Source organism: Eurosta solidaginis, chromosome 4 (genome assembly GCF_040869045.1).
Source record: "Eurosta solidaginis isolate ZX-2024a chromosome 4, ASM4086904v1, whole genome shotgun sequence".
NCBI lineage: Eukaryota > Metazoa > Arthropoda > Insecta > Diptera > Tephritidae > Eurosta > Eurosta solidaginis.
In genome coordinates this window covers 225,337,618-225,357,570 of record NC_090322.1, presented here as the reverse complement: position 1 = coordinate 225,357,570, position 19,953 = coordinate 225,337,618, and the positions used below count along the sequence as shown (strand labels likewise).

At 34.6% G+C, this 19,953-nt stretch overlaps 2 protein-coding genes across 2 annotated transcripts in view; both read right to left on the bottom strand.

Moving 5' to 3' along the window:
* LOC137251031 (uncharacterized) overlaps nucleotides 1-2,708 on the bottom strand; it is a 44,813-nt gene extending 42,105 nt beyond the window's left edge. The window contains exon 1 of the mRNA XM_067784892.1: nucleotides 2,484-2,708. Coding sequence (XP_067640993.1) covers nucleotides 2,484-2,525 — 42 coding nt within the window. The 5' untranslated portion in view covers nucleotides 2,526-2,708. The remainder of the gene's footprint in view (nucleotides 1-2,483) is intronic.
* Nucleotides 2,709-11,099: 8,391 nt separating this feature from the next.
* LOC137251030 (uncharacterized) lies at nucleotides 11,100-16,234 on the bottom strand. Its single transcript, XM_067784890.1, has 3 exons — nucleotides 16,046-16,234; nucleotides 11,605-11,728; nucleotides 11,100-11,502 (listed from the first exon to the last, which is right to left on the bottom strand). Exons 1-3 carry the CDS (start codon nucleotides 16,097-16,099, stop codon nucleotides 11,285-11,287), a joined length of 396 nt encoding a protein of 131 aa, XP_067640991.1. The 5' UTR covers nucleotides 16,100-16,234; the 3' UTR covers nucleotides 11,100-11,284.
* Between the last annotated feature and the right edge of the window lie 3,719 nt (nucleotides 16,235-19,953).

Here is a 19,953-nt window from a genome sequence, read left to right as displayed (position 1 = left end):
CTGGTGCCTCGAGCGATAGCTTTAAGTAAGTCATTTCATACATACGACGATATGATTCATTTGTTTTTGTTTTTTCTTTGGTATTGGGAAGTTACTGTTTGTTGCTTATTTAATATTCCATTTGTTTAAGTAGCATTGTAGGTAATTAGCTTTTGGGTTAAGTTATTGGTACTATAACTGCCACTAACTTTCCAATTATTCAAGCCTTTAATCTTCCGCTTTGGAAGTGTGTCTCAAACTCACCCAGGTTTAGGGTAAATCTGTCGCCGCAAAAAGCTGGTCTACAGTTTGTTAGATTTTAGAAATATAAACGGACTTGAGTTCGAGCTAGATAGCTTTATGGCAGGGTTGCGTGATTTTTATTTGAATGAATCACGAATCCAAAAATAAAATATATTTGTTATTTGAAATTTTTTCAAATCAAAGATATTTTTAATTTTTTATTTGATTGGGCATCCAAATAAAAAATACTATTTATTTGTTATTTGATTCTTTAGCAGAATCAAAGATACTTTTATTTTTTATTTGATCCGGATGACAGATGCACAATTTGAGAAAAGGGTATTATATAAAGCAAATTCAAAACTGTTTAAAAAATTTAAAATTTTTACAACTTCACCCAGTAACTAGTACCAGATATCGAAATATTTTTGAATGCAATATTTTATAATGATTAATACATGTTATTAAAACATTATTTCCCTACTACACACTTATTACCTCTTTCATTCCCGTTCTGTAAATCAAGTCAAAAATTGAGAAGTATGTGTTATACTATATTATTTATTATGTATTTGGAACACCTGAGCTATAGCAGATATCCAGTATGTCAATTTTCGGAAAGTGAGCAACTTGTCTGATAGAAAAGCACTATAAGGCGGGGAGTTATTGAAGAAACTAGTCGCACACTGTGACTACCCAGAAATAAGTTTGAATTTTTATTGATAAATTTTGAAATGCCTTCTCGTCTGGCCAGACGCCACAATCTATCGGAGAGTTAAGCAGAAGAAAATTTAAAACTTTTCCAAGCCGTAAATTAAAATCTATTGATACCTTTTTGCAATTTAACGGAAATGTGAGCCTTGGTATTATATACAGATCCGATTAAAAGCAGATAAGGACCACACCTACTTTTGAAACAAGGGGCTTGCAGGTTTAATCTTAAAGAAATTTCCAATATATATATGTATATGGTACGTAACAATACTCCAGTATAGATATGTTGGTACAAAGTACAAAAGTTAAACGAAAAGGAAAATCGTTATAAGCTCTTCTATTTATTTAATTTTTCCAAAAATCGTTTAGTGCCATGAAAAAATACTTGACGCGATTTACTTCTTCGAGGAGATCTAGACCGAGCTTCTTTTATAATTTGCGTCGTGTTATTTTTTTTTCCTTACAAATTGGAAGGACAAGCCCTGCATATTTCATAACGGTTCCTGACGGCATCCGCAAGGCAGATCAATTTTCACTTTGAAGCTTTCATGCGAGAAATATATTCGGCGTGCTTGCCAAACCACTTCCGAGGGTCGACCCCGTTTAGAAAAACTTTTTTCTTATTTTTAAATGCCATAAGTCAATCAAAAATGTTTTAAATCATTTAACATTCGTGACATTTCCTTAAAATATGTGTAAGCGCACATAATTAGGTATATAGTGTTCGGTTACGTCCAAACTTTAACTTCCTTACTTGTTTTCTACTAAATTCAAATCAAAATCTCATTTAAAAAAAGTTTTTTCACTTTTAATAAAACTTCCGAAGTACTAACTTGGATCGAGTATACTCGATACTTTTTACTGAGTATGAGTACTAGCATCGATACTTTGATCCGAGTATTTTACATGAATACCGGTATCGATACTTTTTTCGGAGTTCTATCACTAACTTGGCATACCTATTAGCTTAACCTTTAATATTTATCTAGAAAATTTTCCTAAGCAAACGTTTACTTTTTTTGCATAGGCGGTAAATAATAAGATATTATTTTCGACCACAATTTGGGTAAATAATTTTTGTTGTTTTTAAATTATTATAACTTTTGTATTAATAAATAAAAACTCTTTGATTTTGTATGACAATTCATTATGAAATTTTTATTTAAAATCTTAATTCCACAAAACAACTGTTTACACTTTTACTTTGGAAAAACATATTGCATATTTGCACTTCTTTTAGCATTTTGTTTATGTTTTGCATTTCGCTTCCCCGGTTCAATAATGACGCAATTGTAAAATATTAAGTTTTGGTGAAGCAAGTTTCAATATTTGCATCAACTAGAAAAATGTGCGAATGCAATAACGACGCAAGTGGTTTAGTGCGGAAACTATTTGTAATACAATTATAAAATTTATACACAGCAAAGATTAGTACTCTTTAAAGCTTTTGTGCGCGTTATTTCGAAACTTTAAAATTGACATTTGCGTCATTATTGAACCGGGGAATTGATTTGTTAATTGGTATAAGAAATATGTTTTGAATTTACCAGCTCAATAATTTTCAGCAATAAACGATTGTTGAATTCCATTTTTATTTTGTTTTAGTATAGTGTGGATGGATTTAAATTAATATGTTGATTCTTTTATTTTTCAGAATTAAGAAACCTTGTTTTCACAATTGCTGTTGCTATTGGTTTGAATTTATTTAATTTCTCTTTTACACACTGTTTTTGTTGCTGACGTCGCTAGCGTTCAAAGCGTACTGATTCTTTATTTTGTGTATTTCAATATTTGCTTTTTTCAATGGAGGAACTCGTACATTCGGGCTGGTTTGTTGGTACAGTCTCACTGCTTTCAGAGCTTCTGATAGCTTTTTTTTGGCAACATGTTGCTGGTGCCTCGAGCGGTAGCTTTAAGTAAGTCATTTATTACAACGACGATATGATTCATTTGTTTTTGTTTTTATACCCAGTTGAGCAGAGCTCACAGAGTATATTAACTTTGATTGCATAACGGTTGGTTGTACAGGTATAAAGGAATCGAGATAGATATAGACTTCCATATATCAAAATCATCAGTATCGAAAAAAAATTCGATTGAGCCATGTCCGTCCGTCCGTCCGTCTGTCCGTTAACACAATAACTTGAGTAAATTTTGAGGTATCTTGATGAAATTTGGTATGTAGGTTCCTGGGCACTCATCTCAGATCGCTATTTAAAATGAACGATATCGGAAAATAACCACGCCCACTTTTTCGATATCGAAAATTTCGAAAAATCGAAAAAGTGCGATAATTCATTATCAAATACGCATTAAGCGATGAAACTTGGTAGGTGAGTTGAGCTTATGACACAGAATAGAAAACTAGTAAAATTTTGGACAATGGGCGTGGCACCGCCCACTTTTAAATAAAGGTAATTTAGAAGTTTTGCAAGCTGTAATTTGGCAGTTGTTGAAGATATCATGATGAAATTTGGCAGGAACGTTACTCTTATTACTTTATGTCTGCTTAATAAAAATTAGCAAAATCGAAGAACGACCACGCCCACTTTTTAAAATCAAATTTTAAAAGAAAAGTTAATATCTTTACAGCATATAAGTAAATTATTCCAACATTCAACTCCAGTAATGATATGGTGCAACAAAATACAAAAATAAAAGAAAATTTCAAAATGGGCGTGGCTCCGCTCTTTTTCATTTAATTTGTCTAGGATGCTTTTAATGCCATAAGTCGAACAAAAATTAACCATTCCTTGTGAAATTTGGTAGAGGCTTAGCTTCTGGGACGATAACTGTTTTCTGTGAAAATGGCCGAAATCGGTTGAAGCCACGCCCAGTTTTTATACACAGTCGACCTTCCGCTCGGCCGTTAACACGATAACTTGAGCAAAAATCGATATTTCTTTACTAAACTCAGTTCACGTACTTATCTGAACTCACTTTGTATTGGTGTAAAAAATGGCCAAAATCCGACTATGACCACGCCCACTTTTTCGATATCGAAAATTACGAAAAATGAAAAAAATGCCATAATTATATACCAAATACGAATAAAGGAATGAAACATGGTAATTGTATTGGTCTATTGACGCAAAATATAACTTTAGAAAAAAACTTGGTAAAATGGGTGTGACACCTACCATATTAAGTAGAAGAAAATGACAAAGTTTTGCAGGGCGAAATCAAAAGCCCTTGGAATCTTGGAAGGAATACTGTACGTGGTATTACATATATAAGTAAATTAGCGGTACCCGACAGATGATGTTCTGGATCACCTTGGTCCACATTTTGGTAGATATCTCGAAAACGCCTTCACATATACAACTAAGGGCCACTCCCTTTTAAAACCCTCATTAATACCTTTAATTTGATACCCATATCGTACAAACACATTCTAGAGTCACCCCTGGTCCACGTTTATGGCGATATATCGAAAAGGCGTCCACATATATAACTAAGGCCCACTCCTTTTTAAAATACTCATTAACACCTTTCGTTTGATACCCATATCGTACAAACAAATTCTAGAGTCACCCCTGGTCCACCTTCATGTGGATATCTCGAAAAGGCGTCCACCTATAGAACTAAGGCCCACGCCTTTTTAAAATACTTATTAACACCTTTCATTTGATACCCATATCGTACAAAAAAATTCTAGAGTCACCCCTGGCCCACCTTTATGGCGATATCTCGAAAAGGCATCCACCAATAGTACTAAGGCCCACTCCCTTTTAAAATACTCATTAACACCTTTCATTTGATACCCATATCGTATAAACATATTCTAGAGTCACCCCTGGTCCACCTTTATGTCGATATCTGGAAAAGGCGTCCACCTATAGAACTAAAGCCCACGCCCTTTTAAAATACTCATTAACACCTTTCATTTGATACCCATATCGTACAAACAAATTCTAGAGTCACCCCTGGTCCACCTTTATGGCGATATCTCGAAAAGGCGTCCACCTATAGAACTAAAGCCCACACCCTTTTAAAAAGACTCACTAACACCTTTCATTTGATACCCATATCGTACAAGCAAAGTCTAGAGTCACCCCTGATCCACGTTTATGGCGATATCTCGAAAAGGCGTCCACCTATAGAACTAAGCCCCACGCCCTTTTGAAATGCTCATCAGCACCTTTCGTTTGATACCCATATTGTACAAACGCATTCTAGAGTCACCCCTGGTCCACCTTTATGGCGATATCTCGAAAAGGCGACCACCTATAGAACTAAAGCCCACACCCTTTTAAAAAGACTTGCTAACACCTTTCATTTGATACCCATTTCCGTCCAAACAAAGCACAGAAGCATGCGGAGATAATCTATTAGAAACTGTCTATATATATGGTAACCAGCTATACAGGCTCCACCACTATTTAAAACAAAAAGATACCCATATTCTAATCCTTCTAGCAAGGGATATTTCAGGCATGCTTAACCAACGAAACGATATCATTTCGTTACGATAATCAACGTTAATAAACGAAACGAAGTCATTTCGTTTCGTTTATTAACGTTAAGATCGTCAAATTAACGAAATGATTTCGTTTCGTTTTCTGCCATATCAAAACGAAATCAAATCGTTTATGTTGATTATTAATTTCAAACTATGCTGGCAAAGCTGATTGATGGCGGAGTCATTAAAGGTGAAAGCATTAGCCAAGCTGATTGCAACTTTTCTCATGAATTTTGACAGTACGAACATTTCTCAGAGTATTTTTGACATTACCACCAACGAATTACACAAACAAATTACATAGAGTTTGTGTGTGTATGTGCGCTCGTTGTTGCCACCTTACGGCTTCACCATGGCTATAGCATTGCCAGCACAATTCAAACATAAAGTATCACGTTTTCGTTAACGTTTTTAACGTTAACGAAAGCTTTTCGTTTCGGTTAAAAACGAGATACAATTTATCTTGATAATTTCTTTATCGATAATATTTCGAAGTGTTTCAACGGAAACGGTGGAAATTTTTTGATAAACGATTAGCTTAACGTTAAGGTGCATCCCTGGGATATTTAGTAAAATGGTGAAGCTACATGTTCTGCTATCAAATGTTGTGCAACATTTTATTGCGCATGGTGTTTATGTAAATTGTTTAAAAGCTTGAAATCACACATACACGTACATACCACGTATTGCGTTTTAGAAGAAAATAGCTTTGGGAAGGGTAAAAGTTATACAAGATGACGCCATGGTATTAGAGTTTGGATTTGTTATACATAGATACTTACGCATGCATACATACAAACAACAGATATATTTTGGTAACTACAGTGAATCGGAGTCGTATACCACCCATGCTTTAAGGTTGTATTACCAGTGTTAACTTTTGTTAGGAGTGTATCAGTGTACCTATCAGTAGAAATTTCTGAAAATCCAGGACATTAGCGTTTTGAATGTGAATTTGAAGAAATTAGTACATCGATTGAAAGTTGCACTACAAATCTTATGAGCATTGCTCCACATCACCACTAACTTTGGCTTATTTTTTTTTATCTCAGAGTTACTTAAAAAATGTGTGGGCCTTATACTATATACAAACACACACCAAATTGGCAATTTATACCATTTGGGCAATTTATCATATAATAAATTGTAATAATAAATTGCCAATTTAAAAAACTTGCTTAATAAATTGTTTCAAACTGCAACTGCAACCTTTTACAATTTTTTTATTGAGTAGATTTAAACGTCAGTTATGCATGGCTCAACTATATGGTTGGCTCATCTCATCAGGTGATTTTATTTTTTTCATTTCACTGGAGTAGGGATTGTCAAAAGAAAATGGCAAACTCAAAATGAAACCAAAACATTGAACACATTTCCTTAAAACACACAAAAATTTCAAAGTTTTATGTATTCATTCCATTCCATTCCATTCTCCTAACACCAACACGCACATTTTGATATTCTGAACAAAGGTATGTTGTTGCTGAGCCAACCAGCTATCAAATTACTGTTGTGTAATCTAAATTGAGTTGTATGAACACCACTCAATATAAGTCGAAATTGCCTCAATTTATTTTTCTCTTTGAACATAATATTAGGCCCACTTGCAGAACGGCAAATTAATTTTTGAACTCGGAGTTAATATGACATGAGGGGCTAAACTCATAAATTTTTGACAAATTTTTGAAACTAACTCTGAGCTAAAACATAACTTGCCGTTCTGCAGGTGGCTCCTAATATTTGAAAACAGTCTCCAAACAAAAGCAAATTAAAACTAAATGAAATAAAAATCAAAGTTATCAAAATAAAACATAAATAAGATGGCCGACCCACAAATTTGGCATTTATTAATCTAGTAGGAACTAGACACAGGACATACCTAAACGTGAAGATTAACTTTTGTAGATTTATTGTAAAGAAGTGCATGTGTAAATATGTATGGTCTTAGATAATTCTTTAAATAATCATAGAAACTTATGAATCAAGCAAGTATTTAGAATATAAAAAAATTTACAAGGGGAATGCTATTTCGTATTCCAAATAGAACGAATTTTGGAAAATGCGTTACACGCAAAAAATCTAGATATAATCCTTGTATCAAAGAAGCTACTTTCGCTGTTTTCACTGGAACATTACATCGACTTCTTTTCGTCCATACGTCGTGATGCGCTCTACTGTACTATATTCCAATCATATAATCGCCCTCTTGCCAGAAACATATACATATGTATATGAAAATGTATATATGTGTGTACGTTCGAAAATTGAGTTGTAAAGTAAACAAATTTTGGAAAGTCAGTACAATTTACCACATTTATGCCTCTTAGAGCCAGTTTTTTAGTATTTGGTTAAGCTAAGCTTAAATTAAGTTCGTTTAAACTCTCGTTAAAAAAAAGCTTGGTACAACCAAAGCCAACCTCTCACGATTGTGAGAACTAAACACCTGGTTGCCAGCAGCAATAAAGTATTATCAACTTAAAATAAATTATACATGGTTTATTTTATTGTTCTGAAAATAATCTAGTATTGGAATGTTACATTTGAGCCCAATTAAAGAACCACACTCGAATGCAAGTTGGGAACTATTTTTCTTTACAACTTAAACAGCATTTTTCTTTATAAAAAATTTTATTTTTTGCTGAGAACGCTATTATTCTCAAGTTGAGCCACTGTTTCGAAACAACTCTTGAGATTTTAAAATTATGCTAGTTATGAACATAAGCTCGAATGGCACTCAAACCCATATGCTTGTTGGGTATACTCGCCGCCATTTCAAACGAACGCAAATATCTGATTAGTTAACTAGAGTTTAACCCTGCAAGATCTGCCGCTAAGCTCAGCTTAAACTTAAATTAAAGTGGACTGAAAAACTGCAGAATAAGTTTGAGCACAGTTTAACTGACAAACTGAGTTGAACTTGTACTGAAAAATCGGGCCTTAAATTGTAAAAATGTTTAATTTCCCTTTATGCGCGACATTCGGGATTTTAATATAATATCGAACATTCAATGATTAGCCCTATGCATGTATGTATCTCTTTTTTTATAACAAATTATCTTTTTGGTTCATATATAGAAATATAGCTTTATAAACAGGACTGTTCAAACATTTATATATTGAAATGCAAATCACAATACATATGGGGTATTCCATCCCATTTCGACCAATTTTGAACCCGACCCCTTTAGAAATGGCTGAAGTTTTTCTTCTTTTTCTAGCTTACGAAAGACGTTTTTCAGAATTTTTTCAAATTTTTTCATCCCCGTTAATCTACGATTAAAATAACTCGATTTCGCTGTACAGCATTAATCCTGGTTATTTTAATCGTAACCATAATATATAAAGAAAAGAATACTTAAAAATCATTTTCTTACATTTTTTTGTTATATAAATAAAATTGATAAACAAAAATTTTTATTTTTTAAAATTTTTTTTTCAATTAAATAAAAAATATATAAAAAAATCTGCCCACTCCGGGATTAGTGGGGATGATTGCAGAATTGATTGAAGTTTTTTATGAGAAAAAAAAATGGCGAAATTCGAAAAAACTCGAAAAACTGAAAAATTAAAAAAAAAAATTTAAATTTTTTTTTGTATTTTTTCCGAAAAGTACATTTAAAAACAAATTTAAAAAAAAAAGATCCCAAACGACCAATTTTTGAAAAAGTTATAGCATTTTGAAAACAAAAATGGTGTTTTTTAAAAATTCATAACTTTTTTTGAGTTGGATGAAAAAATTTGAAAAAATTCTGAAAAACGTCTTTCGTAAGCTAGAAAAAGAAGAAAAACTTTCAGCCAATTCTAAAGGGGTCGGGTTCAAAATTGGTCGAAATGGGATGGAATACCCCGTATACAATATCATATGTAAAGTGAAAGTTTTTTAAATAAAAAAAAAATGTATTTTAAATGTTCAAAGAATTTTGATATCCCCTTAATGAATACATTTGAATAAAAATTTGTTTCAGTGCTACAATAAAAACTGTTTGTTGTCAATTTGTTAGTGTAAATTTGAATTTGGAGTACTATGAACATTTTTTTTATATTCAAAGTGTGAATTTGTATCTGCGCCTATTATTCAGGACAAAACAAAAACAAAAGTGCTATAGGTGTATAGGGGTTGATCAGCTCTGTTTATAAATAATAAAAACAAAATTTTGTTTAAATTCGATTCCGAATGGACATCTACAAGGCGGATGAGTTTTCACTGAGAAGCTTTTCATGGCAGAAATACACTCAGAGTGTTTCCCAAATCACTGCCGAGGGGCGACCCCGCTAAGTAACACTTTTTATAACTTTCATGAACATGAAATGGTATATTAACTTTGGTTCGATGTTTGTAACGTTGAGAAATATAGAAGATAGACGCACCATTACGTATACGGAATTGATCAAGGCGACGAACTGAGTTGATATAGCCATGTCCGTCTGTCCGTCCGTCTCGCTGTTTGAACGCAAACTAGGCCCTCAAATTTTGAGATATCTCAATGAAATTTGGCACAAGGATGTCATTTTGTATTATATTAGACATTTGTCGGATCCGGTAGGATCGGACCACTATAACATATATCTCCCATACAACCGATCGTTCAGATAAGACGGTTTTATTAAAAAAAAGTGTGAAAAGTATAAAAGTGAAACTCGGTGATATATATTCTAATATAACATAGAAGATATCCTGAAAAAATCACTTTGATCGGAGCTATATATAGTTATATCCCATACAACCGATCGTTCAGATAGAAATATTTATGGCCATTTCTCCCTTAATTTAGAAAGTAGAAACGTGAAACTCAGTGATATATATTTTAATATGTCAGAGAAGATTTTTTGAAAAAATAACTTTGATCGGAGCTATATATAGTATATATCCCATACAACCGATCGTTCAGATAGAAAGATTTTTGGCAATTTCTCCCTTAATTTCCAATATAAAAACGTTAAACTTGGTGATATTTATTCTAATATATCATAGAAGATTTCATGAAAAAATCATTTCGATCGGAGTTATATATAATATATATCCCATACAACCGATAGTTCAGATAAGGGGGTTTTTTGCCATTTTGTATTTTATATTTATCTTCAAAATCGCTTAGGTATGTACATCTGTTCACTATATATTTCTTATCTTACACATACGATTATTTGGAGATTACGAACGTGATACGATTATTGTTCAGCCCCATTCATGTAAGGTATGAAGTCTTCGGTACAGCCGACGACAGTCCCGGCCTTACTTGTTTCTAATTAAAAAAACTTGTTTCTAAATTTTTTATGCACGCTACCACCACACGACGGCGCCCATTTATAACTTGTTTTAATAATCTTTTAATTTGATTTATTTTACTGCTCTTTTATTTCTCTTTTAGAAGTGTACGCTTAATTTTCCATACTACTGTGTGTCTGTGTTATATTTAATAAGAACAAGAAATCCATACACACTACCTTAGGCTCACCTAGAAATTTCAGGTAAAATCACTTGAGTTAAGATAATCTAAGTCGAACTTTAATATCAAATTCTCGTTGTGTTTTTTGCCCATCTTTTTCTACTAAACTGAATCAAAAACCCATCTGATTTGCATAAAAAAGCAAAAAATAACTTCCAAACAAAGCCAATGAACAACGATAAAAAATTTATAGAGTCAATCAATGGCACTAAAATAAAATTTTGGTTGTTATTGAATTATTAATTCAGACGACGTTTAAACAAACAACTAAATATGTACATTTATTGGATGTTTATTGAACAATAAATATTAAACTTTTTATTATAAAAAAAAAATTATGAAATTTATGATTTAAAAAACTCTATAAAATTCTGGCAGTTCTGGATACTCGTCTTCGTCCGCAAGACCTTCCACATCCCTTCGTTTATGTGTTTCCCCATCATTTGTCACGAAAGGTAAAAATCGCATCGAAGCCAAATAAAACTCCATTAACGATGGACAATGATGCCTTAATGAGTGCCAAATCGCGTGTTCGCGTACGAAATGAATATTCCCAAGCCTCGATAATGAAAACACCCGAAGCAATGAAGAGGCCACAACCTAACACACTGTAAAATATATCAATGCGTCTGTGAATGGGCGCGCGCATTAGGCCACCTGTTGGCAAAATTTATTTTGTTAATTTGTGTATTTCGTTTTCGTTTACTTAAGAAATTTTATTTTTGTCATTCTCTCATGTATTGATAAGTAGGTACGCACCTGCAAAAATGCCCACAACAATAATTATATATCCAGAAAAGGTACCAGTTGCCACAAAGGAGGTGACTATGTCACGGTCGTCGAAGCTATAATAATGCAATGCTAGACAGGCAGCCGAAAAGCCCTAAAAAGAAATAGGTCATTTACATTTAAATTATGGATATGTGTGTTTGATTGTATGTACATAGCTACGTTATTTTGTGCTTTTTTTTTTGTAAATGCTAAATTATCATGTTACACTATTATGTAATTATAACTAGGGGAGTGCCATGTGTGGGATTTGCCGAAGTGTGAGTAGTAAAAAATTACACATTTTATAAAGAGTTTAGCTTAGCATTAGATTTGGTCAGTAGGAAGTTTACCATAACACTAATTAGTTCTTAAATAAACTGCATGTCATAAATCAAGTCAAATTTAATTCGTGGCACACTCCACGTCACAGATAAACCCTAAATATGCCAATGTTCCCTCTTCAAAGATACCAACTTAGTGTGGTGCTGTTAAGGGCCCATTACTGATACTTAGCATAGACTTGACTTGACTTGCGAACTGTCACTTACAGTTCTGTTAAATGAACATTGCATGTTACTGATTACTCAAAACTTAGCAACACTTAACTTGACTTAGAAGTCTGTTGAATTTTGATTTTCTATGTAAGTTCTAAGTGGCGTTTACATTTTGAGATGCCATTTGTTTCTTTCCATTTCATTTTGACATTTTGTCATACAAAGTGACATTTATTGATTATGATGCCAGATTGTATGCGCTAAGTGGAGTATAATCGTGGCTAAATTGCCAAGTTTACGCCAAGTCAAGTCAAGTCAAGTCTATGATTAGTATCAGTAATGGTCCCTTTAATCTTAACCTTTTCGAAACGAAACGATACCATACAACACACAACTGCTTTCTTTCAAAAAAAAAATATTTTCGGACTTTTAATATGTTAGTTTGAAAGAAATATTATTAAATCTGAACTTTTATTTTATAAGTCGGAAAATAAAAGTTAAATCTGTACTTTTATCCAAATCAGACGAAATTTTTTCATATCGAATACCTCTTGTTTCAAGAGAAAGTAAAAAAAAAAAATAAATAAATGTAAGGCGCGATAACCTCCGAAGAGATCTAAGGCCGAGCTTCTCTTCCAATTTGCTCGTGCTCTTCTTGATTTTCCCTACAAATTGGCCGGATGGGACCTACATGTTTTATGCCGACTCCGAACGGCATCTGCAAGGCAGATGAGTTTTCACTGAGAGCTTTTCATGGCAGAAATACACCCGGAGCGCTTGCCAAACACTGCCGAGGGGCGACCCCGCTTAGAAAAATTTTCTTCTAATTGAAAAAACTTATTTCTAAAATTTTGATGTTGTTTGCCCGGGAGTTGAACCCAGGGCATACGGTGTGATAGGCGGAGCACGCTACCATCACACCACGGTGGGCGTGTCAAATTTCAAGGCAATATATCAATTGGATCAAACTTTATGGCGAAAAAAGAGGTGCAATTTTATTATCGAAAAAAGTGAAGTATTATGGGAGTTGACTTTAGTTTTTCGATGAGAAATCTCTTGTATTACTAACAAAAACTATCAAATGACTATATTGTTTCAATTATAGACACGTAGAAGAAATTATTGGTAAAAAATTCCTTTCATTTGGATGAGGCGTTCTATAGTTATAGAGCCTTAAAAAAGAAAAGTCCAGATTTTACTTTTATTTGTGGATTTTTTCGAAAAAAAGTTCGAAAAATAACAAGGATATATGATTCGTCCTGAAAATGCTATGGATATCCCCGGGATCCCATAAACTTTTGCCTAGGAGAATTTCTCGACCCGGACTTTTTCGACTCAAAGAAAGAATATAACTATTTAAATGGGTCCCTGATCTTAACGCTGGCAGCGAAATCTAGAAATGTCTTCAAAGCAATTTAAACTATTTGGGGGATATCAATTTTTCTGGACCGAATAACCAAAAGTCATCGAGTTTCACTTTTTGGATATTTTTATTTCTGCAACATGATGATTACCAAGTTTGTGTTATTAGTCAAGTTTCCTAACTAAATTCGAGCAGCTGCACGATTTGGTATTGCTTCACTAAGCAAATATTTCTAGATCACCTACCTTAATAGGTGGAGAGGCCATGTTTCTAAAATCCGATATAGGCGGTAGGTCTGAGTAATCAGCATATGTGGTGTAAAAACTTGTGTCAAGTTGGCATAGAAACCCCTCTTCTCTGTCCAGTTTAAAAATCATGATATAGCTCGTCTCCACGAGTCGATCCCGCTCTCAATAGGTTTTAATTTGATAGTGCTTAATTAGGCCAATTTATGTAAATTTCATTACTTGCGATATTGGTATAAAAATTTCATGTATCGGCTATTTCTGTTTCGAGTTTATCTGTTACCCGATGTAAGAAACTATAGTTGAATAGAATACTGTTGTTTTTGTTGCTGTGTTAACAGTGTTTCGGAGGGGTTTCCTCGGACACCCGTTAGAAGATATTGATGACAATTTGTGAGTGGACGCACTTATTGGATAGGGCAACAACAAAATTTCTCACCATAGTCAATTGTTACTGATCGATAACTCGGATAAACCTTTTATAGACAGGAGCGAGATATCCACTAATATCGAAATATCGAATACTCAGAAGTATGAGACACTTTACCTGCCCTGCTATACATCAGGAGAAAAAAAATTCGGCCATCGGCTGTCACGTTCAGTATACAACTGCCCTCTCTCCCAAAGAGCGTAGCGCTTTTAAAGCCGCTTAAATATTCAAGTAAATATCAAGATCAAGAAATTCATGACAGTTAAAGTGACTGCATCTTTAATAGCCGATAATTATCGGACTGCCTAAGTTCCAGGCTGACACTTAGTTCTTGGCAGAATATTCTTCCGTAAACCCATATGAAAGATGTATTTAGCGTCAAGGGCGGTAGCAATACTGCGCCGGCTTCATACTGAATTGCCTATGATTGACAAGTTCACATCCCTCTGCTCCCTCTGCTAGGTTATGGCTCCATAGCTTTAGAACTATAACCGCACGGGAGCGCAACTCACCCACTGTGGCTTTGGGTATCATTTTTAATGTGCTTGAAATTTAATATCCTATATTGTTTGGTATCAAGAACTTATCTGAGACTATGAGAATATTGAGATGTTTGATAGGTCATAGCAGTTTAATCAATCTAATTACGGCGGAGTTCAGAAATAGTTATTATAATCCAAATTTAGGTTTGAAAGCAGTTTAAGTGATAACCTTCCTTACTAACTTACTTAATTGGCGCTTCACCGTTTGAACGGTTGTGGCTATCCAACGACCTTTTGAGCTTGAGATCGCTTACACAGCCTTTCGTCTGCTAAACTTATTGTGGCCCCTAAAAGTATGCTTCACATTTGAAAATATGAAAAAAAAACGAGTAAGTGCCCTACAAAAGACGCGATTGATCTATAACGATTTCGGGATGAGTCCCAAAAGGAATATGTGACCATAGCCTGTTTTGATCTCTTTATATCAGTTGGGGTGATCCTTTTTGTTTGAGCATGTCCTAGCGAGAGACAAATTGTACCCATTTATGCCTGAATGGCTACTGTAGGGCGGGTCCTCTTTGTACCCCTATGAGTACAGTCGGGCAGATCATTTTCTTATTATCCTTTAATCCCTTACGGGTACTGTTCAACTCGACCTCTGTGTTCCCATAATTATAATGTCGAAATATCCTCTTTCAGTTTGTTTCAAAACCAAAACAAATAAATGCAATCTACGACATCCTCGGAAGAGATTTTAGGCTGAGCATCTCTTCCAATTCGCGTCGTACTCCTTTTACTTTTTCCTACAAATTGGCGCGACGGGACCTACATGTTTTGTGTCGACTCCGAATACCATCGGCAAGGCAGATGAGTTTTCATCGAAAAGTTTTTCATGTCAGAAATACACTCCAAGTGTTTCTCAAATAACTGCCGAGCGGTACCTCGTTTAGAAAAACTTTTTCCTAATTGAAAAAACTTGTTCATAAATTGTTGATGTTGTTTTGCCCGGGGCTTGAATCCAGAATCTGCGGCATGGTAAGCGAAGCACGCTACCACCACACCACGGCGTCGGCCTGTCTTAAAATTGATTACATAAATTTCAAACTGACTAGTCTCACTTTTACTTTTAACGCCCTTGTCCTTCTCGCTGGCGTAGGTTGCCTGATTATTACCTTGGCTTTCGTAGCTCCGTTTTAAGTTTAGTCTCTATAGATTTAAGTTTAGCCTCTATAGACCAAGACTCGGTACTCTGACTTGTTTACAAAAGCTATATTTTTCAGCTCGTACAACAAAATATTACCGCGTTTGTTTCTAAAATGTTCGACGGTCGAGTATATTATTATAGTCCTTTCATCACTATAACCATCACATCACATCTCATCACATCACATCATATAATACAAAGTATGAATTACCAATTCCATGAATTTAACAGCACCTAAGCTTGATTTTCGATCACCGTGTGACATATTTGTTTTTATTGTTTTTTTGATATGAACATAAGCTTTAATTAAAAGTTTTATATTCAAGTTTAGTCGCTCACATATCCTTTTTCTTATACATATGCAAATTGACCGATCCCAATGAAATCCGAAGCGAGCATATCCAATGCAAATTGTGAACTGAACAGACTAAGAGCTAGAATACCAAATTCGCAGTATCTACTTATGGTGCTTGCGTTTTTAATCGACAGATTGGCAAATTACAATTGGAATTGTATGGAATTATGCTCGAATCCATTGCAATCATATTTTTAGCTACTATTTTTATTCTGCTATCATTTTTAATGTTTACAACGACATTAATGAGCTAATGGAATGAGTACAGAAACAAAACGGAGAAGCAAATGAATCAACGATAATAGTGAACAAAATTAATTAATTACACTTAAGGAAGGAAATACGCTTTTCAGATGAGTGCAACTTCGCAACCGCCTGTGGATTTCAATGGAATGTGCCAATTGAACTATGAGAAAAGACCAGAAAGCCGAAATAAAATTGAGGAACCAAAAAAAAAAAAAACCACAACCACTTGAAAAAATAAAAATGTGGAAGGGAAGATAACAATAACTTTTAAGGTGTTTTTGTTGTGCAGACAGACTGCACGTCTAGAGTGTAATATTGGTATGAAGCAAAAAGTAATGCAATAGCATTAATACTGCATATGCGCTATAGATTAATGTGTGCAATTAGACCGTTTCAGAATTTTATTCGCTAAAAGGGATTCAAAACGCTGCACATAGGTAGATTTTAGACATTTAGGCGGGCATAATTGAATTTTTGAAAGTTGCCACAATTATAAAAAAAAACCACTCCCACGGCTTAAGAATAGACAGGGGAGCAAAAATTCTACCCCTTCCCATCCATCGCATATCTTGCGTTAGCTGTCAAGTAATCGGAATTTAGCTATTTCTAAAACGCGTGTTATGTTTTTTTAACCTATGTGAAATCGCATGTTTTAACGTGAATACTTTAAGGTTTAAGACAATTGAATTGAGTAATTGTGATGCATTCTGATATTTCAGGTAAATACTAACATTATTAATGGCGTTTGTGATTTTTAAAAGTTATAAATTGATAAAGAACCTGTTTTATTCAGGATGTTAAACAATTTTTTTTTGTGTTTTTTTTTTTTTTGTTTTTGTGTGTTCAAAACCAGTTTTGTTATATTTCCAAGTCCGTCCAAGTGAAAATTAGTTTTTAGCATGGTACTTGGCACAATTAGCTTGCCAACTGCCTTAAATTTAGCTGCAGAACCTTGCAGATAGGTGGTTAGATAGAGGGTTTGATAACCCTTGTTGCTGTACAATATGAAAAATAGCCTAACTGCGCAGGTATTTTTCAGTGTTACACAGTGTAATATCTATTCTAATATAACCGACTAGTTATACAAATTATTATAATTTTTCATAAAACCTATTAAAAATTTACCCTAGATAAAGACAGAACTAAGTTATTGCACTTCTTGCTGTACAACATGAAAAATAGCCTCAATGGGCAGAATTTTTTTAGTGTTACACAGTGTAATATCTATTTTTTTAACATAACCGATTAATTACACAAATTATTATAATTTTTCATTTATTAAACAGTTTTAAGAAGATATAGGCAATAAAATATTTTTGGCCGCCTAAAACTTCTAAATCTTCCTATGTGCGCTGTGTAATCGTTTACTAATCGCATTTTTTCATTTTCCACAGGAACCCCAAAAGAAATAACAGCTTTAACTTTAATATTCGTTGAATAGAGGCGAGGGCATCTTGGCTAGACTGTGCATATTCAGTATATTGATGATATGCCAGCTGTCGTTATCGACGTAATCAATTTCACCCTCAAGAATATATTCGTGAATCTAGATATTCCGAAACCCGTTACTCCAGTTGGCTCTGATTCGAGTCGGGCTAAGTTGATTGGACTTGATCCATTCTTTGAACGATATGACTACCATTTCTAGAACGCCCTTAAAAGTCACCAAATCTGACCTCTATGTCTTGGTAATAGAAGCGATCATGTTTCTTTTCTAGTGTAATATAACTGGAATCCTTAACTATGTTTTTGTTGTTTGTTTAAACGTCGAAATTAATACCATTAATAAAGCTTATTTCCCCTTCTTGGCCACTTTAGTAAACATCGATCATAATCATGACTTGACAGTTGTTGTTATAGTTATAAGAACATTCCCCGAAGGACTTGGGGAGTGTTATCGATGTTGATGGTCCTTTGCCGGATGCAGATCCAGTACGTTCCGGTAACAAGCACCATAAACGTACTAGCCCCACCATCTCGGGAACGATTTGGTATGACCACATGTAACCTTCTAGGACATTCCGCCCTCCAGAGCCTCGGCTGTTAATGAAACAGGATTCGCCATGGGTAGGTGACATTGACAATTGGGTTGGAGAACCTATAAATTGCACTGCCAACCCCTTGAGAGGGTTGGGCTTCACAACCCCTTGAATCAATTTGGTATTTTAGTCGCCTCTTATGACAGGCATACCTAACGCGGGTATATTCTAAGCCCTCTAACCCGCTGGGGGGATGACTTGCCAGTCGTACCCCATTGTACCAGGAAATCACATTCGAATTGGTGTTGACCGTTCGCAGGTTGCCTTGCTCAATTCTTATACTGAATTGTATGATAATGGAACTCAGAGGGTAGAAAAAATTTCCCAGTGAGATAGAAGTAGTCGTAGCCATAACGCGAACAGCTCGTAAATATAGAGGTGGAAAGCGGGCTCAAATATCAAAGTACCACATGAACCGGGGTGTTGATCAGTGAGGTGAATCTGTTGCAAATGTATTTGTGTCATATTCATATTTAGCAGCCGAGGCTCTGATGACCCCAAGTTCCTCATGGAATTATGGTGTGTGGGTTACCTGAGTCCTTCAGACCATTTTCAGTTTATACGTTTTTTGACTTCTTCACCGCTCATCCACATCGACTTAATAATAAAAGTTGATTTGCCTACAAGAAGGTACCTGGTAAAAACAGTTTTTGAATTTCGAAATCTGGGACATCTCCAAACAGTTGATTTCAAAACAATAATCGGAAAAAGAACTGCTATAGGTCAACTAAAAGAAACAAAATTTAGTTGTTTTTTTAATCACAAAAGAAATTTAAGAACTACAGCAGAACAGATCCTTGAAAAAATTTTCGGCCAAAGCAGAATCTAGAACAGCTTATTAGAAACGATGCAGGGATTCAATAGGTTGTGTAGCCTAACCCTTCAAGTGGTAGCCAGCGCAAATTATAGCTTCTTCAACCTAATTTTCTACTTCACCTACCTATGGGGCTGCAGGCGAGGCTCTGACGACCCAAAGTTCCTCGAGGAAGGAGGGGGTTGAATGACCTACGTATGTAGAAATTTCAACGTGGGCAGTAAAAATCATTTCCGCCAAATTCGAGCTTAATGGCGCTTTTTTCCGGTAAGCACCTAGTCAATAAAAGGACCACCAACATCAATAAAACACCCCAAAAGCTTCGAGGAGTCTCCTTACAGGAAGAAGAAGACGAAGAAGAATAGGATAAACTATATGGGGCTTTTACTGCGACCGTCTGTGCGTAAACGCCATAACTTGAGTAAATCTGAGGTATCTTAATGAAATTTGGTATGTAGGTTCCTGAACACACATCTTATTCCTCACTCATCTACTTAAAATGAACGAAATCGGGCTATAACCACGCTCACTTTTTCGATATCGAAAATTTCGAAAACCCGAAAAAGTGCGATAATTCATTACAAAAGACGGATAAAGCAATGAAACTTGGTAGGTGGGTTGACCTTATGACGCAGAATAGAAATTTAGTAAAATTTTGGACAATG

Excerpts from the sequence above, each read along its gene's own strand:
- LOC137251030 (XM_067784890.1), bottom strand. The coding sequence starts at position 16,099 with ATGTCACACGGTGATCGAAAATCAAGCTTAGGTGCTGTTAAATTCATG. Across the intron at positions 11,729-16,045 it reads CTGTTAAATTCATGGAATTG|GGCTTTTCGGCTGCCTGTCT; the intron begins GTAATTCATACT and ends ATTTCTTTTTAG. Across the intron at positions 11,503-11,604 it reads TGTTGTGGGCATTTTTGCAG|GTGGCCTAATGCGCGCGCCC; the intron begins GTGCGTACCTAC and ends TTTTGCCAACAG.